General features: G+C 37.7%; 1 protein-coding gene across 3 annotated transcripts in view; it reads right to left on the bottom strand.

The window, feature by feature from the left end:
- The window catches only part of FANCC (FA complementation group C), a 290,247-nt gene that overhangs the window by 54,850 nt on the left and 207,602 nt on the right, over positions 1-27,795 (bottom strand). For all 3 annotated transcript variants that reach the window (XM_037797499.1, XM_037797501.1, XM_037797500.1), the window contains one exon: positions 4,826-4,990. In XM_037797499.1, coding sequence (XP_037653427.1) covers positions 4,826-4,990 — 165 coding nt within the window. The remainder of the gene's footprint in view (positions 1-4,825; positions 4,991-27,795) is intronic.

The raw sequence follows: 27,795 nt of genomic DNA, 5'->3' as shown, positions 1-27,795 counted from the left end.
TGCTTTCATGTAGAACATCTGATTTTTAGTAACAATTTTGGACACAAAGCAGAAGGGTGCACAGGATACCTTCATGTGTTCAATACTTCCCTCTGTTAGACTTCCAAACAGATGCCTCCTTGACATTTAGAGACTTTGTTCCCCCCAAATACTCAATTTAGTGAGGCAGTTGCCCCTTCCTCTTCAAGAGGAGGTAGCAGGCACAGAAATTGGTCCAGCTGTATAGCTGCTTATCAAATAATCTTGTATCCAAACGTTTTTATGGCTATAATAATAAAAAAAAGAACAGAATGTGGAATTAAGTTCTTTGCAGGAAAGATCTGGGCTGAAGGAGCTGCCATTGGTGGGTAAGGTTTTCTAAAGCTGTCCGAGAGCATCATCAGCTCGAGCACAGCAATATTCCTTCTACTTTTTCAAACCAGGAATAAACCAATTGCTGTCGTACTGCCAGAGAAACCCACAAAAATCTGCAGCAAGTTTTTGAAAAATCACTTGATTCCAAGGTACTTAAAATAAATGTTCTCTATTATATCTTAAAGGTGTATTTCCAGGATAATGCAATCTAAGAAGTATATCAAACTGAGGAGCAGGTGGCATAATTTTCACTTCAATGTGCAGAGCAGCCCACTTCTCAGAGTAAAGTGCAGCACCCACCACGCAGAGGTGTCCAAACCCAAACATCCTGGAATTTCTAACTGTGACAAATCAATGACAGCAGATTTCTATTTGAAAAGAAAAGGTTTTTCAAGGACTACTTTGGTGACCACATATTATTAAAGTAAAAAAAGAGGATGTCAGGAATTCTCAATAAATGGATAAATGAAAATGGAGTTTCTTTGCTACTATTCTGTGCTTTCTTCATCTAGACTTTCACCTATAATATTTGGAGACCTGGTTTTTCATATGAGTTGAAAAAAAAACCAAAAAACCAGAAACTTTGTTTTCTTGTAATTTATTTTTGATTTTCAGAATCTCATTTTCCCAATTTGTAAAACAATGAGTATAGCAATATTGAGGGTATTTAAATAATGTATGGCTCCTCACAAAATTCCAGTTAACAATTTTTTTTTTTTTTTTTGCAATTTAGCATGCAAGATCATGCCAGATGAGTAAGTCATTAGCAAATTATTCAAGAAGTATAAGTTAGTTCTTCTGATTGGACAATTAATTCTTTTCTCATTACACCTCTTTGGAAGTTGTATTAGCTCTTTCAGCAATGGAAATTTAACTTACATCTGGCTTTGTTTAGTGATCCCTCAGTTAGGAAAAAGGATTCAAGCTTGGGAAAATCTAATACTAAATGTTGTCAAAATAAAGTCGATAAAAATAATAGCACTATGCTAACAGTCCTTGAGTGTTCACTCTGGGTGCCAGGCACTGTGCTAAGCACATTACAGACATTGGACCCATTTAAATCTAGGGTGGACGTATGTCCCAGCTTCTCTGCCAGAAGAAGGTTTATGTCTGTTATCTCATCATAATTATCCCACCCCCACCCCCAACTCTCAAACATGTGGTGGTCTAGATTATATATTATACGGTTACCCTATTTAACATCCAAAGCTACCCCATGAGGTTGGTTGGCTGGTCAGTCATGCATTCATTCTTTTACTTGTTCATTGGTTCATGCATTCCAGGAGGTAGAAAACACTCTCCATCTCCTCATCAGACTTCTCAGTATTTTTGAAGCAGTGGACTTGGATTTCACTTAGAGGGTATGTCATGCTGAATTACTTGTACTCCACAGACTTATGAAAGAATCTTAGCAGCCCTCCCAGAAAGGTTTTATGCAATTTGCAGCCTGCAGGTGGCTGTGACGGCAAATCATGGACAGACATGAAAAGTTTGGTTTGACATTTAGGCCAAGAAATTAAAAAGTTCCTTTAGGTTATCTAACCCTCAGAGAGGGGCAAGCATCTGCTGTTTAAAAGAAGGCAGGCAGCCCATTTCTGAAGATACATGACTGTATTTGGAAACCAAGGCCAAAGACGCCCAGCCAATTGTAAAACAGATGAGATTCCACTGGTGTATTGTGGTAAGCAAACAGTTGGAAGGCTAAACACAGGGCAGGGCATATTGGTCAAAGAAAGTATGTGGTTTCTAAATGACCACACAGAACATCGGGGGAACTGCTAAAGAGGCTGGAGGAGGGAGGTGTTGGGCGTTGGGGTGGTAATTTGCACTGACTGATTGAATCAGCCTCCCTGTATCAACATGTGGCTCAGATGTTCCATCTACGGGAAAGTGTCCATGAAAAGGCTCCAGCTCTTACACCACCGCTTGGGGAACTTGCTGAGCCAAAGCCAAAGGAATTGGACAAGTTAAAGACCACCCAGCCTTTCTGGACAGTCTGTCCCCTCTGGAGTTGCAGAGATAATTTTCCAGACCAAATAAATTTTGTTAGCTGCTGAGGGAGAACATGTTATCACATGGAACAGAAAAATCCAGGAGTGAGGGCCTACTGGTAGAGCCGCTGCCCTGGGCTTTCCATCTGAGCACTGCGGTAGAGTGTGAGCGGCTATTTTCTAAGTACACCTCCTCCTCGCCAGTAATTTCTGAAACAGCTCTGTGGGATTTCACAGAGAGGGCTGAGGGGCATTCTCCTCCCATGTGCCTTTAATTCAACTCTCATTGAAAAAAGTAAAACTGGAAATAGAGGTTGGTAAGACCTATTCTTCTCTGAAATGTATTCCTAAATAAATCAGAAACGGAGCTGCCAAGGTGAAAGGCAAAGAGCATTTTACACCTTAAAAGTAAATATCGCAGCAAAAGTGGTTTGGGGTGTGAAAAGTGAAAGTTGGTGGGGTGAACTATTAGAACTTGATGTGTGCACCCAAATGATCTGAAGGGCATATGTATACAAAACCCACTTATCACATTATAGAAAATTTTAAGTCAATTATTACTCACTATCTTACATAAATAACAATGATAATGGATCAGACTCCTTGAGAAATTCAGTTATTGGGTAAATTTTGGCAGAGGGCTCAGAACATGAAAACCATGTTCTGACTTTTTTTTAAAAAAACTTCAAATAACTTAACCTTTTATAATTCTCTTTCTAAATCTTACTTAAACAAATTCTTGGATTATAACCTTTCATATGAAATTAAAGTAAGTTTTCTAAATTTTAAGAGCTACATATGAAAAATGTATTTGTGGTCCACAATAAATTTGATTTTTTTTTTACAGTGCATCATTTAAAAAAAAATTTAATTAGATAAGTTGCAGGCTTACAGAAAAATCAAATACAGCATTCCCATATACCATCCCCCTCCCCCATAATTAACACTTGCATAAGTGTGGTACCTTTGCTATGATTAAATTTGAATTTTTAAGCAAAATTAGAATCTTGGAAAATCTGTATTCACTAACATGAGCTTGACAATACTTAAAGACATTTTTGATGATATTGGTGCTGATAGTTATGAATGTAATTTTATATTGTATAATGACATATGTCAATATTTGGTAGACCTGCATAATTCAATGAACAGGTATTTTCCAAAGGAGCCATGCATGATGTTATAAAATCATGTGTGGGCAAAGAGCCAATAAAAGGGTAAGACAGATGAATGGGTTCTAATGAAACAGAGTATGCAAAGTTCACTGATATAATTTCAGACTTCAGATTCCAATTAACCTTTAAGAAACTACCATTTTCAAATTTTGGTAAGTGTGGTAGATTCAATCATATACCTCAACAAAGACATTCTTAATTGTAATCACATTCCTTGTAGGTGTGAACCCACTGTAAACAGACCCTTTTGAAGATGTTATTTTCAGTTAAGATGTGGTCAAACTGAATCAGGAAAGGCCTTAATCTGTATTGATGGAACCTCTATAAGCAGAAGAAATTCTGATGCAGTCAGAGGAGCAAGAAGCTAGAAGTCAGTGGGAACCAGCCAAGCAAACACAGGGAAAGAGAGAGCACCATGTGACCAGAGGCAGAGATACAAGCCAAGGAACCCCAAGGACTACCACAAGCCAGCATCAGAATGTCACATTTTGGGGAGAAAGCATGGTTTTGCTGACACTTTGATTTGGACTTCTGGCCTCCAAAACCATGAGACAACAAATCCCGTTGTTTAAGCCAACCCATTATGTGATATCTGTCATAGTAGCCTGGCAAACTAAGACAGTGAAGTATCAAAGCAGAATATCCACAATTACTTGAAATGGCCATTAAAATACTCCTGCCTTTTCTAACTATGTATCTGTTTGAGGTTGGGCTCTCTTACTGTACTTCAACCAAAACAGTGTATCACAACAGACTGGATACAGAAGCAGATATGAGAATCCAGATGTCTTCTTTAAAACAGACAATAAAGAGGTCTGCAAAAATAAAACGCCACTCTTCTCAAACAATTTTTTGTTCGTTTTGGAAGAGATCATTGTTATTCATAAAGATATACTATTGGTATTAACATGTAATGGGTATATTATTAATTTTTTTCTAAAAAACTTATTGATCATTCTTCTATAGTTATGTTAAAAAATTTTATTGTGTTAATAAATACGTTAAATTTGCCATTTTAACCATTTTTTACATGTATAATTGAGAATGGCATTAATTACACTTACAGTGTTATTTTTTTTTTAAATGAATAAATATCTTTAAAATTCCTCAGTTCTAATTCTAAATACATTAAATATTGATAGATATAACCCACATTTAAAAAAATAGCTTTCTGGGGTCCTCAGTGTTTTTAAGGGTGTAAAGGGGTATTGAAACCCAAATGTTTGAAAACTGCTATCTTATAGCATTAGATGCTAAGTAAAGGAAAAATGAAGTTGGATGATAGGATAAATGGACATCACTTACAGCAAAAAGGCCTCATTAACAGCTTCAAAGAACTCAGGCCAGAGGATTTCCTGAGGCTCGTGTCCATGGTAGGTGAGCAGAGCCTCCACCAGGGGTTCAAAGTCTGGCAGAGTAACAAGTGGGACACAAACCCGTGACAAGGATGTTACTCGTTCAGGAGCCATTCTACGGAAAAGATAAAATAAGAAATAATTACCCAAATTTTATAGCCACATGTAGTTCAAGACATAAAATCTTCATGTTGAAAGAGTCCATAAAAGGTCACCTGATTTGCTCCTCACCTAAATGCTACCCTAACTCCATTGATGAACTATCCTCTTTAATTAATACTCATGACAGCTTTTAGCTCCAATTCCCATTTTAACATCGCTCACTGTCAGTTCTTTGGGCATAACTCTATACAGGCATCTCCAATTTACTATGCCCAAAGCAGACTCCCTACCTCACTAGCTCAGGCCAAAACCCTTCAGGTCCATCTTTGATTCTTCCTTTCCTCTCACATCCCTTATTTGATCCATCAGTAAACACTGTCAACTCATCTGACCACTTCTCAACAGCGCCAGCACTGTCCTCCTTAATTCAGGCCACCATCACCTCCAGCCTGGGTTACTGCAGTACCCTACCTCCCTGCTTCTGCCCTCAGCCCCACTGTTTAAAATAAGGACAGTTCCTGTGACCCTTTAGAAATTTACATCAAGTCACTTGTCTGCTCAGAATTTTCCTATGACTTCTCACCTCAGTACGAGAACAAGCAAAAAGTCCCTACACCAGCTGCCAAGGCCTTCTATGATTGAGTCCCCTTCTGTGTTTCTGGCCTCATCTGTTCTGTTCTTCCCCTCACTCTTGCTGCTCCATCCTTATTTACTGGCCTCCAACTTCTCCAAAGAAGGTCCTGCTGTTCATTGTGCCTGGAACACATGGCTAGGTCCATCATTTAGTTCAGGTGTCAGCTCAACTGCTGCTTTGTCAGTGAAATCTTCCTAATTAAATGCACTGTCCAACATGATAGCAGCCAGTCACACATGGTTAAGTTTAAATCAATTAAAATTAAATGAAATTAAAAATTCAGTTCCTCAGATGCACTAGCCGTGTATCTCAAGTGCTCAACAGGATTTACCTAATCTTCCAGCCTCTTCCCTGGATGCTGTTCAGCGTTCTACTGGAGACTGGAGTTTTGAGGTAGTTGACTCAGACAGTTCCTGCCTGTTTAATAGTTGTTCTGGTGGAAGGATTGATTCCTGGAGCTTCCTACGCCACCATCTCCCCACGATTCTCTTCTATTTTAATGGATTTTAATGTAATAGAGTATGAAAAGTTGATTGATAAAACTTCAGGTTCCATTATGTAACTAACCTTTAAAAAACTACTGCTTGGTGAGACTTAGCATAGTGTCAATGCAGAATATGCACAAGTATATGAAGAGGCTGTTAAAATATTCCCACCTTTTCCAATTACAAATCTGTGTGATGCTGAACTGTTTTCTTATACTTCGGCAAAAACAACGTATTCCAAAATATTGAATGCAGAAGCAGATACAAGAACCCAGCCGTCTTCTCTTAAGCTATACATCAAAGTGATTTGCAAAAAATGTAAAACAGTGCTACTCATTAAAATTTTTTTGAAAATATAATTTTTTGATAAAAAATTTATTCACATTAACACATAATGGATAATCGTTACTTTTAATGAATTTTGAATATAGTAAATATCACTGTGTATAACCTCAGAAACAACAGTTCTTTGGGGGTCCTCAGTAATTTTTAAGAGTCTAGTGGAGTTCTGAGACCAAAAAGTTTTAACAATTGCTGTCTCCTAGTGGAATTCACAATCAACTTGTCCTACCCATGCACATATAATTTTTTATTAGCTTTTTAGTGCCTAATTCTTAAATATGAGCAGACAGGCAAAGATCACAGATATATAAGGGAATTCTATTAAGCACCTAATCACCTAATACTAGAAAAAAATAGAGATGAGTACAAATAAAGAGAATAGATTATTCAAGAAAAAGAAAACCTTAAATACATTAACATTAACATCCCTAAAAAAATAAAGATATTATAACAATTAAACAAGAACAAAGTGGCATATTTTATTTTTTAAAAGAAGGAACATCTAGAGAATGCAAAGAGAGTTCTTGGAAATTAATAATGGGAGAGTGGAAATGAAAAACTTAACAGAAGTATTGGAAAACAGTTGAACAACTCTCCCAAAAGCTGAAGGAAAACTATTCTGAAGTCCAATATTCAAAAAGATAGGAGCCCCTAGAAAGAGAGATCAGAGAAAAGATGGTAGGAAATCATCAAGGACCTAATTCCAAGAGGATTTTCCGATATGAAGGGCCCACTGAGTGTCAGCACAGTGACAAAAAATAACTCAAAATACATTAAAGACTTAAATATAAGAACTAAAACAATAAAACTCCTAGAAGAAAACATAGGGAAGCATCTTCACAACCTCATGTTAGGCAATGATTTCTTAGACTTTATACCCAAAGCACAATCAACAAAAGAAAAATATAGATAAATGGAACTTCATCAAAATTCAAAACTTTTGTGCATCAAAGGACTTTATCATGAAAATAAAATGACAAGTGACACAACTGGAGAAAATATTTGGAAATCACATATTCGATAAGGGTTTAATATCTAGGATATATAAAGAAGTCCTTCTACTCAAGAACAAAAAGACAAATGACCCAATTTTAAAAATGAGCAAAATAGGTATTTCTCCAAAGAAGATATACAAATGGCCAAAAGGCACATGAAAAGATGCTCAACATCCTTAGCCATTAGGGAAATGCCAATCAAAACCACAATGAAATAACATTTCACACTCATTATTATGGCTACTATTTAAAAAAATGGAAAATCACAAGTGTTGAGGAGAATATAGAGAAATAGGAACACTCATTCATTGCTGGTGGGAATGTAAAATGTTGCAACCACTGTTGAAAACAGTTGGTGGTTCCTCAAAAAATTAAGTATAGAATTTCCATATTGACCCAGCAATCCCACTTCTGGGTATATACCTAAAAAGAATTGAAAAGCAGGGACTCGATGTTTGCACACCAATGTTGATAGTGATATTATTCACAATTGCCAAAAGATGGAAGCAACCCAAGTGTCCATCAATTGTTGAACAGATAAACAAAATGTGGTATATTCACACAATGGACTATTATTCAACCATAAAAATGAATGAAGTTCTGATACATGTGACAACATCATTGAACCTGAAAGACATCATGTTGATTGAAACAGTCCAGACACAAAAGGACAAATATTGTATGATCTCAAAGACATGAAATAATTAGAATCAGAAAATTCAGAAGCAGAATCTAGAATGCAGTTACCAGGGGATGGGTTGGTGGTAAGGAATAGGGTGTTGAGGCTAAAAATGGACAGAGTTTCTATTTTGGACAATAGAAAAACTTTGGTAATGGATGGTTATGATGGTAACACAACATGGTGAATGTAATTAAAGGCACTGAATAATATATTTGAATGTGGTAAAAAGGGGAAATGTTAAGTTTTATATATGGTACTAGAATAAAAATTAAAAAAAAAATCTAAGGAACTGTACAACATAAACAGTAAACCCCAAGTTAAACCTTGGACTATAGTTAATAATACAATTATAAAAATGTGCTTTCATCAAATGTAACAAATATACCACACCAATGCAAGGTGTTAATAGGGTAGTAAATGGGAATCCTGTATTTTATGCATGAATTTTCTGTAAACCCACAACTTCCCTAATTTAAAAAATACATTAAAATACACGAAAATTTTGCACCCTGAATGGATCTTTTACCTATGCATGATTTTGTAACATCCTGCATAGTTCATTTGAAAAATATTGGTTCACTGAGTTATGGAGATCATCCCCGTGTTGACAAATTTCATTATATAATGTTAAGAAAAGAAACACATTTGTTAATGTTATCACTGATCTCATCAGAAATGACTTTAAGTACGGGAAACTGTCAGGCTCATGGAGCAGTTTTTAAAATTCTTTTTTTTTTTTTTGCTTGAAAGGTCAAATTTTATCATTGGCAACAAATACTTGAAGTTGTTTTCTTTAAAGCAAAAGGCTTGTTTCTTTTGAGAAAATATCTACCAAATACTCAAATACCAATATTGAGATTTATCAGTTGCTCTTCAAGTAAAAATGACATTCCATGAAAGAGTGGCTAGTGCAGAACTCACATAATCTCGTAAGTGCTTTTCCTCAAGACAAGGATCACAGTGTAGTCTGCAGCAGAAGTGCTTTATGCGTACCTTCCATTTCAGCTCACAGAATATTAAAAATATATGTACTTAAGGGTTGAGATTCAAAACATTAATTATTTTTACTTTTTATCAAGGATATTCTTAAATGAAACTGGCATTTTAAAAAATTGCAAATGTGAGGTGGTGAAGAATACAACGACTACTAGCATCGTCTTGATTCATGCTAAGGTTCCAGCTGCTTTACCTTACATTCCTTTTGCACCATCAGTGGAAATGTCAACTCAGTGGAAAAGGCAAGTAAAATCCTTGTATTATTATGAAAATAGTTTGACCTCACTGACTCCCTAAAAGGTTCTTGTCAATCCTGAGGAGTCCATGGACGTCACTTTGGGAATTGTATGATAAGATAATCTGGCTTGACTGTTTTGTTTGAAAACCTCCAACGTCAATACTTTCATATCTTTATTCTAGGACTGGTCAGAAACTCCAGGGAAGACTCTTCCAATTTCTTCTCTGGAAGGAATAAGCCAGGCAGCCAATGTTCTGGAAATGAACTGCTGGAATAAGACTTGCAGGGGTGGGGAGGAAGAGTGTCTCAACTTTCATATGTAAATTTTCGCCCAATGTCCCAATTTTCAGTACAGTAGACCTCAATGTGGCATGGCAGATGGGTATTGGGAGGAGGGGTATGTGTCTAACTGCTTTCTAAACAGTCTTTAACCAATTCTCCTCCTTTTAGAACTTAAAGAACCAGTGTGGCCTATTTGGGCTTTTTGTGAGCTCTATATTAAAAACAACCACAAAAAAACAAAACACACACACACACAAACAAATCAGGTCTCTCCTCGGCTGTCTACACTGCTGGCCTATAAAAATCACCTTTCTTAAGTATGTTGCTAGTTGCCATGCAATCATTTGTCTTCTAGTTTCCAAAATTTTACTGCTTTTTTTGCCCCTATTTTCTTTGTACTTACAGGTTTATGCCTTTCCATAAAATTAACAACTTTGTTCCCATTTACTATTTTGGTGAGGCTTCAGGTAGAAACAAATGTTAAATGCCTGTGTTCACTTGGTTATCTTTAATTAAAAAATCATGACCTTTACATCAAATGAGATGGGGAAACCAATCTATCTTACTTTATAAGGTAAGTGACTACTGTGTTGAGAAAATATTTTGATGGGGTAAGGTGAAAGCAGGACACCAAATAGGAGACTATTGCAATAATTTAGGCGTGAGATGAGGGCAACTGTTGTCAACAGGTGGTGAGAAGTGATCTGATTCAGAATATATTTGTCTAGTACACAACTGAATACACAAGTTTGGGGGTTGGAGGAGAAATCCAGGATGGAATATGAACTCAAGAGTAGCTATGGGCAATATACAAAGTCATGGGACTGGCTTTAAAGCCACTGAAGAGTTTTGAGTAGAAAAATGATGTAAAAAGATATATGTTTGAAAAAGACCATTCTTATTGTATAGAATAGGCTGTAAGTGCATAAAAGTACATGTAATGTGCCTGAAAATTACATGTGCTCAAATTCATTCAGATCTGAAATAAAGAAGCAGGCAGGCAGTGATCTTACTCTCCAGCCTTGGCTCATCAATCCTCCAGCCTAAAGGACCAGTAAGTGCAAATTTCCACTCATTATCTTAAAAGAAGGAATGAAGGGGGAGTTCAGACTTCTATTGGAGACTGGATGAGTGGGAAAGTCAACCTCGGTGCTAAGGGTATTTAACCTCGGTGCTAAGGGTATTTATCAATTGCTAAGATCTTTTGTTCATGGGCTGCAGATTCTATCTCCTAATTAGGCTAAAAATGGTCCAAGATAATTTTCCTGAAAAATTCTAAAGTCACATAATTTAGGTAGCTCTTGGTTTACCAAAATGCAGACAGGCCAAATGATAAACTTCTGAAGGGTTGGCTTCAAAGTGCTCACAGCCTTCATGGCTCTGTTTTGGTTTGCAGCAGAACACTTTTTGTCAGAGCCTGGAGATCCAACTTCAACTCGAGAGTTAAGCAACATTTTCCAGACTGTATGGCATTAAGCATTAGGCCTTGACTGATTGCTAGAGCAACACTTCGAAGTGAATTCACAACAAAACTTCAACTGTGGGAGGCTCTATGGTAACCATATACCACTGAAAACACCCTTCCCATGTAGTTGCACTGAAGCTTCCAAAACATCTGCAGCAAACCATAGAACTATAGGATAAACGGTGCTCAAACAGCCCAGAATGTTACTCCTTCTAGATGGTTTGTTGCAAAGAACAAGATAGAATTTAAAACATTCTGTCATTGAATAGTTGATTTTACTTGTTGGCAAAACTATTTAAAATGCTATGAGAAGTCCCTGTATCAGGTCTCTAAAAATAATGCCAAGGGAAACCAAATAGCTTTTCCTTTTCTTTTTTTGTTCCTCTGACAATTTATGCATTTGAAATAATTATGAGATTAATTTCTGTATTTTCTATGAAGCCCTTTGAATCTTTTGAAATTTTAAACATTCAGAAATTCTTTTAAATGCATAGATGCTCTCTAGTAAAAAAAAATCACAGGTTAAAACAACGTAGCATTATTTATATAGTGCTGAAATTTGGGGTGCTCCTGACTGCTTGAACGTTTGAAGTCATAGTAGTGGAAAGGAAGTAATGATAAAATTCAGTTTCATAAATGGATGGCAATATCCTGGATTCAAGTGTACACTAGAAAGAAGTGTGCCTACTATTCCAATTTCTAATTCAAAATTTTTTATTTTGTAAATTATAAAAATGTACAAATAGAGGGAGGATGTCAGTAAGATGGTGAAGGGGTCCCAAAATTCCACTCTCCTGTTGAAATAATAAGAAGCAGAAAGTGGCTGAACCAACTTTCTTAGAACTCTGAAAATAGTCAAAGGGTAACAATAACTAACTGAATGCCCAACCAAGAAAAAGGCAACTTAAAAAGAGGAGAAAAATAAGTGGGTGTAGGGAATAGGCAAATAAAAATTAATTTTTTTAAAAAAATGTCCTTTCTGGTTAAACAAGTGTATCCCAAAATGTTTTGGACATAAAATAGCTTTATCACAGAACATGGATTGAAATATTAAGGGACACTACTGGTCTGCAGTATGTTGTTTGGGAAACTGCTCTCTTGCAGCACTAAGTATTTAATCTTCCAGCTCAGGGGAGAGAGGACTACTGAAGAGAGTTTGAAGGTGAGAGAGTAGAAGGGGACAGAGCCTGAAAACTTTACTGTGATCATGCTCTGAGAGTGACAAAGCCTGGAGAACAATGTTTTATATAACCAGACACACTTACAAACAGAGAACAAATATAATCGCTCCAGGGTGATTGGCTGCTTTCTTTCCAATGTTATCATGGTGCTATTCAACTACCCATTCATGAAATCAGTTTCCACTGAAGACAGAATTCCCTTGAAAATTATGTATTTAAGTTTCAGAGCCTCACACAAGCTTTCAGGGATCTAAGTTCCTTAACCAATAGAGAAAAGAACTTCCTGGTTTTAGGTCTTAAAGTAGGACTTTAAAAGCTCATAAAGAGACTCAAAAAGCATGCTTGGCATCAAATTGCTTTTTAAATTCAATCTTCTGATAAGTGTTAAGTGAACCCAGTCCAAGAGATTGAATTTCCCTTAAAAACTATGTATTGGCTCAACAATTCAGAAAAATATCTGGAAAAAATTATCTTGTTGAATTCTAAAATTCTTAAAAAAAAAAAAAAAAAAAAAGAAAAGAAAAAAGAGAAAGACTATAGTAAAGATCATTTAATAGAGCAAATTATGATGCATCAGATGAGTCAGCATCCAGGGAAAGGAGCATTCTCCTAGCAGAGATCTTAAATTTTTAGTAAATTCAGTTAAAAATTTTTCTAATTACATCACAGATCTGCTTTGACTAAGAATGCCCTAAACTTCTAATGAAATTACTAGTTATTCTGCCTATTAGCTACTGCCATTGGGGTGCTCAGCATGGACATCCTTCAGTGGACTCTGCACCATGCCAGGGAATTTGTTCAGACTATTTTTGAAAAACAAACATCCTTAATGAGGAAACTTTCATGAATTGGAGGATGAACCTGTCCCTGAAGATGGCACAATCTGGCACAAATGGAAGCTTTCTAGCTTTAACATTTCCAGCAGACACCCCTAACTGTAGTCAGGGGTGTTGAGACAGTTTCTGAATTGCTGTCTTCTCCTGTGCAAGGGTGATAAGATGAAGAGCACAAATAATTCTGAGAAAGTAGTCTGAAAAGACATGTAAGGGAAGAGTACAAGAAGATGTTAAAAAAAAAAAAAGAGGAAAAATACTTCAGAGAGGAATAAATATTAAGAAATCTAAGGCTGATTACAGATGATTAATTAATCATAAACTACTACTGCTATTTTGAAAACAAGAACCTGAAGCAGAAAACAATTCCTTTATGAATACCATCTTTTTCTTTTCAGTATTCTACTAGGTAACATTGTATTTTAGTTTTTAAAAGTTTAATTATAAAATACTTATGACACATAGGGAAGTATAAAGAGTAGTATAACATCAACTGCATTTACATTGTCCAGATTTTACAAATGCTAATTTTATTGATATTTATATTTGATATCCTTTTAGAAATAATGTTTCAATTAGAGTTGAAGCAGCCTTCTCCCATCCCATTTCTTCTTCCCCTCCTCAGAAATAAGCACTCCCCCAAATTGGTGTACATCCTTCCTGTCATGCTTTAACACTTGTACATCTCCCTGGAAACACTCAAAGAATTACAATCTAATCAACACTAATACATCTGCCCACACAAGACTGCATCAAAGATTATCATGTTTTGGGGGACACAACACATTCAAACTGGAACAACTGGCATGTAGTTTACCAAAGTGGTTGTACTATTTCACCTTGTTATGAGCAGTATATGAGAATTCCAGTTCAACATCTTCTCCAGCACACGCTAATGCCACTGTTTAAGTTTCAGCCAATGTGGTAACACATTTGATTTCATTTTGCATTTTTCTGATGACTGATGATATTGAGCATCTTTTGATGTGCTAACGGTCATTCATGTATCTTCTTTGGGGAACCCTGTTCTAATCTTTTGTTCATTTGTTAACTGGGTTGTATCTATTTTGTTGAGTGTTAACATTTCTTTATATATTTTAGAGACCAGTCTTTTATCAAACATATGTATTTTTAATGCTTTCTCCCAGTCTGAGGCTTTTCTGTTTTTGAAGAACATTTCAAACAGAGAAACTGAGAGACTCATTCAGTCAACACCCATATACTCACACACGAGTCTACAATTAATATTTTACTATATTCGCTTTATCACGTGTATCCACTTATTCATCCTTCTATCCATCCACCAACCTATCTGAATTAGTTGACTATTGCTGCGGTAACAAATTAACACAAACTTGGTGGCTTACATCAACACACATTTATTCTCTTCCAGTTCTGGAAGTCAGAAGTCTGAAATCAGTTTCAGTAGGTCACTCGCACGAGAGGCTCTAGGGGAGAATCCATTTCCTTGACTTTTCCAGCTTCTAGAGCTGCATCCTCATGTTCCTTTGCTTGTGGTCTTTTCCATCCTCTTCAAAGAGCAGTGAGGCATCATGCACCAGCGGTCACACCACCTCCTTCTTCTGTGTCAAATCTCCCTCTGCCAACTTCTTATAATTATGAGTGCATTTAGGGTCCACCTGGATAAACTCCCCATCTCAAGAGCCAGAGTTTAATCACAAGAAAATCTGCAAATTTTCTTTTGCCGTATGTGCTGGTTTGAAGTTGTTATATACCCCAGAAAAGGCCATGTTCTTTTTAGTCCAGTCCTGTTGGTGCAGACCTATTATGGGTGGGACCTTTTGATTAGGTTGTTTCAATTGAGATGCGACCCACCCAATTCAAGGTGGGTCTTAATCCTTAACTGGAGTCATTTATGAGAAGATAAAAGGCAGAAAAGGCCAAGAGAACTTAGAGAGAAAAGCCCCAGAGGAGCTAAAAGAGGACCCACAGTAGCTCTGAGAGGAGGCCACTTGAATCAGGAGCTGAAAGCAACAAAACCCAGGGGCGAAGAACCAGTGGACTCCCACTATGGGCCTTCCCATGTGACAGAGGAACCCCCGGATGCTAGCAGCCTTTCTTCAGAGAAGTTATCATCCTGTTGATGCCTTTACTGGGACATTTCCATGGCCTTAGAACTGTAAAATTGTAAACTAATAATCCTCTCACCCCCCACTGAAAAAGCCAACCCATTTTTGGTATATTGCATTCCGGCAGCTTTAGCAAACTGAAATACCATATAAGGTAACATTCCAGGTAAGGCTCCAGGATTAGGGATTAGGACCAGGATATCTTTGGGGGCAATGACTCTGCCTACCACAACATCCTATTTTTCTGAAGTATTTCAAAGTAAGCTGCAGGCCATCAGTACATTTCACCTGAAACCCTTCAGCATTCATATCATTAACTAGAGTTTAATATTTGCTTACAAGTGTGTGTGTGTGTGTATATGTGTGTGTGTGTTTGTGTTTAAGGCAAAGATTACATGATTTGCAAATATTTTATTTAAAATTTATTTAGATTGAGTTTAATTTTGAATGACCAATAATTTTCCTATCTTGTACTGTCTTTATCATGTTTTGATATCAATTAATACCAGCCTATTAAAATAAGTTAGGAAGCTTGTCCTTTTATTTTCCAACTTTTCTTTGTGTCTTTACTCCCTGCATCTGGTATTCTTTGGGGCAGGAAGAGGTAATTTTTTGACTACTGATTCAACTTTTTAACTTTAAAAGTCAATTCAGTTATCTTGGGTATATTTTCTAGAAAATTATGAATTTTGTCTGAATTTTCAAATGTATTTGTATAAAGGGGATTATTATATTCCTTTAAGACTTACCTCTATTTTAACTTTATTGATATCTGCTTTTCCATGTGATTATACCTTTTTTCTTGACCAATCTTAATGGACTTTTTATTCATTTCAAATTTTTGGTAATTGTACTAAGAACCAGTTTTGTGTTTGATGACTTTCTCTGCTGTTTTTTGTTGTTTGTTGAATTAATTTCTGCTTTTGTTTTTATGATATCCTTTCTCAATGTTGTTTTGTTTAGATTCATTCCATTCCTTTGTTACTTTCTAACTCTGAGTTGATTGCTAGCTGATTAATTTACATTGATATTCTTTTCTAAGACTTCAGTTACCTGCATCACACGAAGTTTGGTACCCAGTTATAACTACTGTAATTCTAAACATTTCATGATTTTTTTTACTACTACTTCTTTGACTCATAAATTATTTAGGTGTTTTGTTTTTTTTATTTTTGTCTCATGCAGATTTTTGGAGAGTTTCTTTGTAACTAATTTATGTGAGAGACCATAGTCAGTATAATATCAGTTCTTTAGGCTTTGTTGAAGCTCAGGAAATTAAACAGCTTTGGAGAAAGCCGTATGTATGCTTGAAGAGAAAGTCAATGATCTAATTTGGGAGTATAGGTTCTCCGTATTTCCAGTTTGAAGCTGTTATGGACCCTAGAAGGGCCATGATATTTTTATCCAATCTTGTTGGGTGGGACCATTTGATTAGGTTGTTCCCATGGAGATGTGACCCATCCAACTGTGGGTAAGAACTCTGGCTATATTATTTCCATGGAGATGTGAACCCACCCATTCAGGGTGGGTCTTGATTAGTTTACTGGAGTACTTTAAGAGAGCTCACAGAGAAGGAGCTCAGAGAAGCTGAGAGAGACATTTTAGAGAAAAGCTAAGATATGTAATTCAAAGTTTGCCCCCAGGAGAAGCTAAGAGCTGACACAGACCTAGACTCTTGGAGATGCTAAGCTAAGAGATGAAGCCCAGCATTTGCCCTGGAGAAGGTGAGAAGACCTCCAGACGCTTACAGAGAAATGCCCTGGGAGAACAAGCAAGGATCCACAGGAGCTGAGACTGAGAAGCTAAGACAGACAGATGCCCAGAGACCTTTTAGAGAAATCCATCTTGAAACCATTTGAAACCTAGGAGCAAAGGACCAGCAGAAACCAGCCACGTGCCTTCCCAGCTGACGGAGGTATTCCAGACACCATCGGCCTTTCTCCGGTGAAGGTATTCCCTTGTTGATGCCTGAGTTTGGACACTTTTATGGCCTGAGAACTGTAAATTTGTAACCTAATAAATCCCCTTTATAAATGCCAATCCATTTCTGGTATTTTGCATAACGGCAGCTTTAGCATTTACCTTTAACATTTTAACAGGAACATGTTTCTTTACAACATTTAAGTTTAATCAATATCTGCATCTCAAATATTTTAAGGACATAAGACACTTTAATTCTGAGAATCAGAAGGATTTATTTTCTTTCTTCCTAAAGTAAGAAATTCATTCAGTGAGAGTTTGTGAGCGTAAATTCAGATTGCTTTTCTTTAGCTTTCACTCTTTAATAATAGTTTGGCTGGTAATGGAATTCTAAGATGACAGTGATGCTACCTTACATCTATGAAGATATTTATTCTGCTGTCTAGAACTACAGTCAAATTGATTAAAAAGTTTGCTAAAACTCTAACAGACATTCCTTGTAGGTAATATATTTTCTTTCTGATTGTTAGAAGATTTTTTCTTTATGCCTAGATTTTCTCTTTGTTTTCAGGCATGGTGATATGCCACTTTGATCTGAGGTCTCATGTTTTTCTTCAATTCTGATAATTTCTCAGCTATTGCCTCTTTGAATGCCTCTCTCACATCTTCTCTTTTCTTCCTTTATGGAACTCTTCTTAAATTTGTTGGCTCTCTTTTATAAGATCCATCTTCTTATCTCTTGATACTGTATTCTGGTTACTTTCTATCTTCCATTTCACAAATTCTATCTTCAGCTGCATTTACTGGGCTTTTTAATTCACTGGCTGCTTTTTTTTTTTTTAATTTCTTGGTGTTCTGTTTGGTCCTTTTTGAAAGTTTCCTATTGTTTTTCTTTTCCTGTGTGACTTGATACTTCATAGTTTACATTCCTTATTAAAAATCCTCTTTATTAGCCAAAAACATACTTATTTTATAGTCTCTTCTAGTTTGTTCTATTATCTGCATTTCTTAAGATGCATTTACATAAATGACTTTCTGGTTTTAGAAAGAGGGGGAATCCCTAGCTGGTTATTGTCTGGTTAGTTTCCTCACATGGTTTGCAATGTTTTTTACTGTGAAATTATTCTCAGTGGTCCACCTCCCCACCTCCTACTCCCCTTTACCACTGGGTTATGGAGACCTTCCTGATGTCGGGTTCCAGGGTTTTCAGCAGGCCTGAATCAGACTTTATGTTAGTTTCTTGACTCAGAATTTCCATAACATTTAGGGGAAACTAGACTCAACACTTAATATTAGCATGAGCTTGGGGCTCACCATCTGGAGCACCATCCCTTTGCCTACCTGAGCAAGTGAGTGTTCCTTTAGATGCATTTCCAGACAGACAGCAGCTCTTCATGGCCTGAGAGTTTATGAAAGAGTTTAAGTGGTAGGCCTGAAGATAGAGCCCCAAATCCCTCTCTTGTTCCTGCTCAAGGTTAAAAGTCCAGCCAATGGTTAACAGGACCTCTATAAGGATCCACTATGTTCTGGGCTGGTGCAGAATTAAGTTTGGGCTCCACTCTCAGGCTTTGGGTCCCCTCTATAATTTTGTCATTTAAAACCAGAAAGCCATTTATCTAAATATATGCATTTTTTACTTCTGTTATATTCATAGGCTCTTTTATTGTGAAATAGCCAAACATTTAGAAAAGCAAAGGCATAACATAATATCCATATACCAATGTGTCTATTGTATACATTCATGGAATGTTAATATTTTACGAAACTTGCTGTTCATTTTTACCTCCTTAGACCATGTTTCAATTTTTTAATCACAGTATCTGTGCTGGTTTGGATGTATTATGGTCCCCAGAATGACATTATCTTTAATACAATCTTGTGGAGGCAGATGTATTAGTGTTGATTAGATTGGAATTCTTTGATTAAGTGTTTACATGGAGATGTGACTCAATCAACTATGAGTGAAACATATGATTGGATAAATTCCATGGAGGTGTCACCCCACCCATTCAGGATGGGTGTTAATTGGATCAACTGGACTCATATAAAGGAGTTCACAGACAGAGGGAGCTCAGAGCAACTGAGAGTGACATTTTCAAGAGGAGCTGCAGCTAAGAGAGGACAAAACGCCCCAAGAGTAACATTTTGGAGAATGCTATTTTGAAATGCCACCTGGGAGCAAGTGGATGCCAGCCACATGCCTTCCAAGCTAACAGAGGTTTTCTGGATGCCAATGGCCATCCTTCAGCGAAGGTACCCAATTGCTGATGCCTTACCTTGGACACTTTATGGCCTTCAGTCTATAACTTTGTAACCAAATAAACCCCTTTATAAAAGCCAATCCATTTCTGCTATGTTGCTTAATGGCAGCATTAGCAAACTGGAACAGCATCATATTTACCTTTGGTTTTATAGTGTATTGTCATCAGGTAATGTTACTGGATGGAAACATTCTATTGTGTAAGAACTCAATTATCCCCAAATTAATTTAAATATTTAATATAATTTCAAACAAAATAAAATCTTGACAAAATGATCTTAAAGTTCAGCAGGAAGAATAAATACAGAATAAAAACCAGGACATTTTTCAAAGCTAAAAGCTGTGATGGGACACTTACCCTATAAGATATCATAGTGTATTACACATATGGAATAATTCAATAAACAATTCAATTTAATCAACACTAATACATCTGCTTTCACAAGACTGTATTAAAGATAATGGCATTTTGGGGACCATAATACATCCAAACTAGCACAGATACTGTGATTAAAAAATTGAAACATGGTCTAAGGAAGTAAAAATTAAGAGGAATAATTAATATGAAATAACCATATCAATGAAACAGAAGAGCAAATACATGATAAAAAAGGCATTTCATGATCAATTTCATTTCTTCATGATAAAAGCAGGGGAAAGGAGGGGGGGGAAGATGGTGGAGTGGTGAGGTGTATGTTTTAGTCACTCCTCCAGGGCAGTAGGTAGAAAGCCAGGAACTGTGTGGACCAGACACCGCAGAGCAATTTGACTTTGGGCATACTTCATACAATACCCGTGAACACGTGGAACTGCTGAGTTCAGCGAAATCAGTAAGTTTTTACAGCCAGGGGACCCGCGTCCCTCCCTGCCAGGCTCAGTCCTGTGGGAGGAGGGGCCGTCAGTGCTGGGAACGAGGAGGGAGAACTGCAGTTGCAGCTCTTATTGGAACCTCATTTTACTGATCCAAACTTCAATCATAGATAGGCTGAGACCAGACACCGGAGAAGCCAGGAGCAGCCAGCCCAGCAGAGAAGAGATAGGGATAGCAAAAACAGCAAGAAAAACCCAAATATAAAAGCGGAGGCTTTTTGGAGTTCTGGTGAACACAGAAAGGGGAAGGGCAGAGCTCAGGTAGAGTCAGGCTCATATGCAAATCCAGAAGAAAAACCGGTTTCTCTGCCCCCTGAACCCTTCCTTAATGGCCCTAATTGCCTTGTCTCTTAGCATTTCAATAACCCATTAGATCTGCAAGGAGGGCCTTTCCCTTTTTTTTTTTTTTAATCTTTTTTTTTTTAAACAATTCCTCTAAGAAGCCGAATACAGAAAGCCTCAAGGACTTGCAATTTGGGCAAGTCAAGAACAGAACTAAGAGAGCTCTGAGACACAAGACAATAAGTCCAGTGGCTGAGAAAATTCACTAAACACCACAATTTCCCAAGAAAAGAGGGGCGTCCTCTCACAGCCATCATCCCAGTGGACAGGGAACACTCCTGCCCATCACTGGCCTCAGAGCCCAGAGCTGCCCCAGACAATCCAGTGTGATGGGAAGTGCTTCCAATAACACACACATACACCACAAAATTGGGCGTGGACATTAGCCTTCCCTGCACCCTCAGCTGGTTGTCCCAGAGATGGGAAGGCAGAGCAGTGTGAATTAACACTCCTCATTCAGCCATCCTTTCAGCAGACTAGGAGCCTCCCTACACAGCCCTGCAGCCCAGAACCACCCTGAGGGGATGGTGCTCACCTGTAACATAGCACAGTCATCCCTCAACAGAGGACCTGGGGGTGCAGAGCCTGGGAGAGTGACCCACTCGCAGGTCTTAGGGGCCATACGTCAATACCAAGGACTTGTGGGTGAGCAGCAGAGACCAACTGTGGCAGGGCTGAACTGAAGGATTAGACTATTGCAGCAGCTTTAAATCTCCAGGAACACCAGGGAGATTTGATTGTTAGAGCCATACCCCCTCCCTGAATGCCCAGACACATGCCCCATATACAGGGCGGGCAACAACAACTACACACGCAAGCTTGGTACACCAATTGGACCCCACAAGACTCACTCCCCCACTCACCACAAAGACAAAGCGGGGGAGAAGTGGCTTGAGGGGAATACGTGGTTCACGGATGCCACCTACTGATTAGTTAAAGTGTATTCCACAAAGCTGTAGATCTGACAAATTAGAGATAAGGATTTTAATTGGTCTACAAATCCTAAAAGAACCCTATCAAGTTAAGCAAATGCCAAGAGGCCAAAAACAACAGAAAATTTTAAAGCATATGAAAAAACCAGATGATATGGATAACCCAAGCCCAAGCACCCAAATCAAAAGATCAGAGGAGACACAGTACTTGGAGCAACTAATCAAAGAACTAAAGATGAACGACGAGACCATGGCACAGGATATAAAGGACATGAAGAAGAGCATGGCACAGAATATAAAGGTCATCAAGAAGACCCTAGAAGAGCATAAAGAAGAAATTGCAAGAGTAAAAAAAAATAGATGACCTTATGGAAATTAAACTGTTGACCAAATTAAAAAGATTCTGGATACTCACAGTACAAGACTAGAGGAAGGTGAACAATGAATTAGTGACCTGGAAGATGACAGAATGGAAAATGAAAGAACAAAAGAAAGAATGGGGGAAAAAAATCGAAAAAATTGAAATGGACCTCAGGGATACAAGAGATAAAATAAAACGTCCAAATATAAGACTCATTGGTATTCCAGAAGGAGAAGAGAAGGGTAAAGTTCCAGGAAGAGTACTCAAAGAAATTGTTGGGGAAAATGTCCCAAATCTTTTAAACACTATAAATACACAAATCATAAATGCCCAGTGAACTCCAAACAGAATAAATCCAAATAAACCCACTCAGACATATTCTGATCACACTGTCAAATATGGAAGAGAAAGAGCAAGTTCTGAAAGCAGCAAGAGAAAAGCAATTCACCACATACAAAGGAAAACAGCATAAGACTAAGTAGTGACTACTCAGCAGCCACCATGGAGGCGAGAAGGCAGTGGCATGACATATTTAAAATTCTGAGCGAGAAAAATTTCCAACCAAGAATTCTTTATCCAGCAGGCCTCTCCTTCAAATTTGAAGGACAGCTTAAATTTTTCACAGACAAACAAATGCTGAGAGAATTTGCTAACAAGAGACTTGCCCTACTGGAGATATTAAAGGGAGCCCTACCGACAGAGAAACAAAGAAAGGAGAGAGAGACATGGAGAAAGGTTCAGTACTAAAGAGATTCAGTATGGGTACTGTGCCGGTTTGAATGTATTATGTCCCCCAGAAAAATCCATATTCTTTGATTCAATCTTGTGGGGCAGATATAATAGTGGGGATTAAGTAGGAATGTTTGGATTCAGAGATACGCCCCACCCAACTGTAGATGATAACTGATGGGATATTTCCATGGAGGTGTGGCACCGCCCATTTCGGGTGGGCCTTGATCAGTGGAGCCATATGAATGTGCTGACTCAAAGAGACTGAATGGAGTGCAGCTATGAGTGACGTTTTTAAGAGGAGCAAGCTTGCTAGAGAGGAACATCCTGGGAGAAAGCCATTTTGAAACCAGAACTTTGGAGCAGATGCCAGCCATGTGCCTTCCCAGCTAAGAGAGGTTTTCCGGACGCCATTGGCCATCTCCAGTGAAGGTACCCGATTACTGATGTGTTACCTTGGACGTTTTGTGGCCTTAAGACTGTAACTGTGTACTGAAATAAACCCCCATTTTATTAAAGCCTATCCATCTCTGGTGTTTTGCATTCTGCAGCATTAGCAAAGTAGAACAGGTACGTTATATATATGACAAACATAACCCAAAGGATAATATGGCTGATTCAAGAAATGCCTTCACGGTTATAACGTTGAATGTAAATGGATTAAACTCCCTACTTAAAAGATATAGATTCACAGAATGGATCAAAAAAAAAAAATGAACCATCAATATGTTGCATACAAGAGACTCATCTTAGACACAGGGATACAAAGAAATTGAAAGCAAAAGGATGGAAAAAAATATTTCATGCAAGCTATAGCCAAAAGCAAGCAGGAGTAGCAATATTAATCTCAGATAAAATAGACTTTAAATGCAAGGATGTTATGAGAGATAAAGAAGGCCACTACAATCTAATAGAAGGGGCAATTCAACAAGAAGAAATAACAATCATAAATTTTATGCACCCAATTAGGGTACCACAAAATACATGAGAGAAACACTGGCAAAACTAAAGGAAGCAATTGATGTTTCCACAATAATTGTGTGAGACTTCAACACATCACTCTCTCCTACAGAGAGATCAACCAGACAGAAGACTAATAAGGAAATTAAAAACCTAAACAATCTGATAAATCAATTGGATTTAACAGACATATATAAAACATTACGTCCCAAATCACCAGGACACACATTCTTCTCTAGTGCTCATGGAACTTTCTCCAGAATAGATCATATGCTGCAACATAAAACAAACCTCAATAAATTTAAAAAAATTGAAATTATTCAAAGCACATTCTCTGACCACAATGGAATACAATTAGAAGTCAATAACCATCAGAGACTTAGAAAATTCACAAATACCTGGAGGTTAAACAACACACTTCTAAACAATCAGTGGTTAAAGAAGAAATAGCAAGAGAAATTGCTAAATATATAGAGACGAATGAAAATGAGAACACAACATACCAAAACCTATGGGATGCAGCAAAAGTGGTACTGAGGGGGAAATTTATAGCACTAAATGCATATATTAAAAAGGAAGAAAGAGCCAAAATCAAAGAACTAATGGATCAACTGAAGAAGCTACAAAATGAACAGCAAACCAATCCTAAACCAAGTAGAAGAAAAGAAATAACAAGGATTAAAGCAGAAACAAATGACATAGAGAACAACAAAAAAAAAACACAATAGCATAAATAACACCAAAAGTTGCTTCTGAGAAGACAAACAAGATTGACAAGCCGCTAACTAGACTGACAAAATCAAAAAGAGAGAAGACCCATATAAACAAAATAATGAATGAGAAAGGTGACATTACTGCAGATCCCGAAGAAATTTAAAAAACTATAAGAGGATACTATGAACAACTGTATGGCAACAAACTGGATAATATAGAGGAAATGGACAATTTTCTGGAAACATATGAACAACCTAGACTGACCAGAGAAGAAATAGAAGACCTCAACCAACCCATCACAAGCAAAGAGATCCAATCAGTCATCAAAAAGCTTCCCACAAATAAATGCCCAGGGTCAGATGGCTTCACAGGGGAATTCTACCAAACTTTCCAGAAAGAACTGACACCAATCTTACTTCAACTCTTTCAAAACATCGAAGAAAACGGAATACTACCTAACTCATTTTATGAAGCTAACATCAATCTAATACCAAAACCAGGCAAAGATGCTACAAAAAAGGAAAACTACCGGCCAATCTCCCTAATGAATATAGATGCAAAAATCCTCAACAAAACACTTGCAAATTGAATCCAAAGACACATTAAAAAAATCATACACCATGACCAAGTGGGGTTCATTCCTGGCATGCAAGGATGGTTCAACATAAGAAAATCAATCAGTGTATTACAACACATTAACAAATCAAAAGAGAAAAATCAAATGACCATCTCAATAGATGCTGAAAAATCATTTGACAAAGTCCAACATCCCTTTTTGATAAAAACACTTCAAAAGGTAGGAATTGAAGGAAACCTCCTCAATATGATAAAGAGCATGTATGAGGTGTTCCAGGCAACATTGGCCTTACCTTCAGTGAAGGCATCCTCTTGTTGATGCCTTAGATTGGACACTTTTATTATCTTAGAACTTTAAATTTGTGAACTAATAAATCTCCACTGTAAAAGCCAATTCATGTCTGGTATTTTGGATTCTAGCAGCTTTAGCAAACCAGAACATAGTTTAAGCCTGCCTTGTGGCTCAGCCTCTGTCTCAACATGTCACTGGCACAGAGAGGGTCTGCTGAGAATTAAACGAACAGTACTAGTATACACCAGAGAGGAGCAGTAGGCTGACAAGCACCATCTGCTGGGCAGGACAGGAAAAGCATAGAATTAAGAGGCTTCCAGGAGAGACTGGCACCCTACTGGGTCTCACCCCCCCCCCCCATTTCCAAAAGCCTTGATATTGACTTACACCCTCTTTATGAGTGCTGGGCCTATCTTCTCTGGGAAAATCTGATTGGTGTCAGTCCTCTACTTCCCTTCCTCCCAGAGCCAGACCTCCACATAAAAGTTGCTACAGGTAACGAAAGCAGCATTAAAAAAATTTAGATGCCTAGGCACCAGCAAAACATCAAGAGTTGTACCAGGAAGCATGAAGATACGGTCTAGTAAAGGAAAAAACTAACACTTCAAATGAGATACAGGAGTTGAAACAACTAATTAGAGATGTTCAAACAAGTCTTCTCAATCAATTCAACAACTTGAAGGAAAATGTGGCAAAAGAGAGGAAGGATATAAAGAAGACACTGGGTGAGCATACAGAAGAACGTGAAGGCATGCAAAAACAAATGACAGAACTTATGAGAATGAAAGGCACAAGAGAAGAGATGAAAAACACAATGGAGACATACAACAGCAGACTTGAAGAGGCAGAAGAAAGGATTAATGAACTAGAAGACAGGACATCTGAAATCCTACACACAAAAGAACAGATAGGGAAAAGAATGGAAAAATACAAGCAGGGTCTCAGGGAACTGAATGTCAAAATGAAGTACACAAATGTATGTGTTATGGGTATTCCAGAAGGAGAAGAGAAAGGAAAGGAGGCAGAAAAGATAATGGAGGAAATAATCACTGAAAATTCCCCAACTCAATTTTTTTTTATGCAAGACATAAAATTACAGGTCAGAGAAGTGCAGTGTACCCCAAACAAAATAGACCCAGACAGACTTACTTCAAGATATCAAAGACAAAGAGAGAATTCTGAAAGCAGCAAGAAAATAGTGATACATCACATATCAGGGAAGTTTGATAAGACTAAGTGCATTTTTCTCACCAGAAACCGTGGAGGTGAGAGGCAGGCAGTGGTATGATGTATCAAAGATGCTGAAAAACAAAAACTGCATACCAAGAATTCTACATCTGGCAAAACTCTTCTTCAAAAATGAGGGAGAAGTTAACTGTGTTAGAAAGCTTCATTGAACAAATACATATCCAGAAGTTAGCAAACCACCTTTCTCCCCAACCCCACACAAGGCTCTACATAGGAAAAGGGAAGGATATGCCTTTTCTCCTGTTATATAAATTTATGATTTATAAGACATCTAAAGAGAAAGGCAATGACTACTGACCTTCTGATAATGTTACTTCCTTTCCGGGTGCCTCTTTCTTGCCCCCATCTCACATGGACCAGGAAAGTAAGTGTCTGTGTGACGAGGGCAATGTGACATTTGAAGGAAGGGAATGTGAGAAATTACTATAGCTTTTAAGCAAATAAAATGTTTTCAATCTCTTAAAAAAATGAGGGATAGTTTAAAATATTTTCAGATAAACAGATACTGAGAGAGTTCATGAACAAGAGATGTGCTCTACAATAAATACTAAAGGGACCACTACAGACAGATAGGAAAATATAGGAGAGAGAGGTTCAGAGAAGAGTGTAGAAATGAAAATTATCAGTAAAGGTAACTAAAAGAATAAAGAGAGAAAAAAATAAGATATGACATATAAAACCCAAAAGACGGAGACGGGGCAAGATGGTGGACTGGTGAGCTGTATGTTTCAGTTAATCCTCCAGGAAAGTAGGTAGAAAGCCAGGAACTGCGTGGACTGGACACCACAGAGCAATCTGACTTTGGGCATACTTCATACAACACTCATGAAAATGTGGAACTGCTGAGATCAGCGAAATCTGTAAGTTTTTGTGGCCAGGGGACCCGCACCCCTCCCTGCCAGGCTCAGTCCCGTGGGAGGAGGGGCTGTCAGCTCCAGGAAGGAGAAGGGAGAACTGCAGTGGCAGCCCTTATCAGAAACTCATTCTGCTGATCCAAACTCCAACCATAGATAGACTGAGACCAGACACCAGAGAATCTGAGAGCAGCCAGCCCAGCAGAGAGGAGACAGGCATAGAAAAAAACAACACGAAAAACTCCAAAATAAAAGCGGAGGATTTTTGGAGTTCTGGTGAGCATAGAAAGGGGAAGGGCAGAGCTCAGGCCCTGAGGCTCATATGCAAATCCCGAAGAAAAGCTGATCTCTCTGCCCTGTGGACCTTTCCTTAATGGCCCTAATTGCTTTGTCTCTTAGCATTTCAATAGCCCATTAGATCTCTGAGGAGGGCCCTTTTTTTTAATTCTTTTTTCTTTTTCTAAAACAATTACTCTAAGAAGCCCAATACAGAAAGCTTCAAAGACTTGCAATTTGGGCAGGTCAAGACAAGAGCAG

Source organism: Choloepus didactylus, chromosome 10 (genome assembly GCF_015220235.1).
Source record: "Choloepus didactylus isolate mChoDid1 chromosome 10, mChoDid1.pri, whole genome shotgun sequence".
Taxonomy (NCBI): domain Eukaryota; kingdom Metazoa; phylum Chordata; class Mammalia; order Pilosa; family Megalonychidae; genus Choloepus; species Choloepus didactylus.
This window is presented reverse-complemented; position numbering and strand designations above follow the sequence as displayed.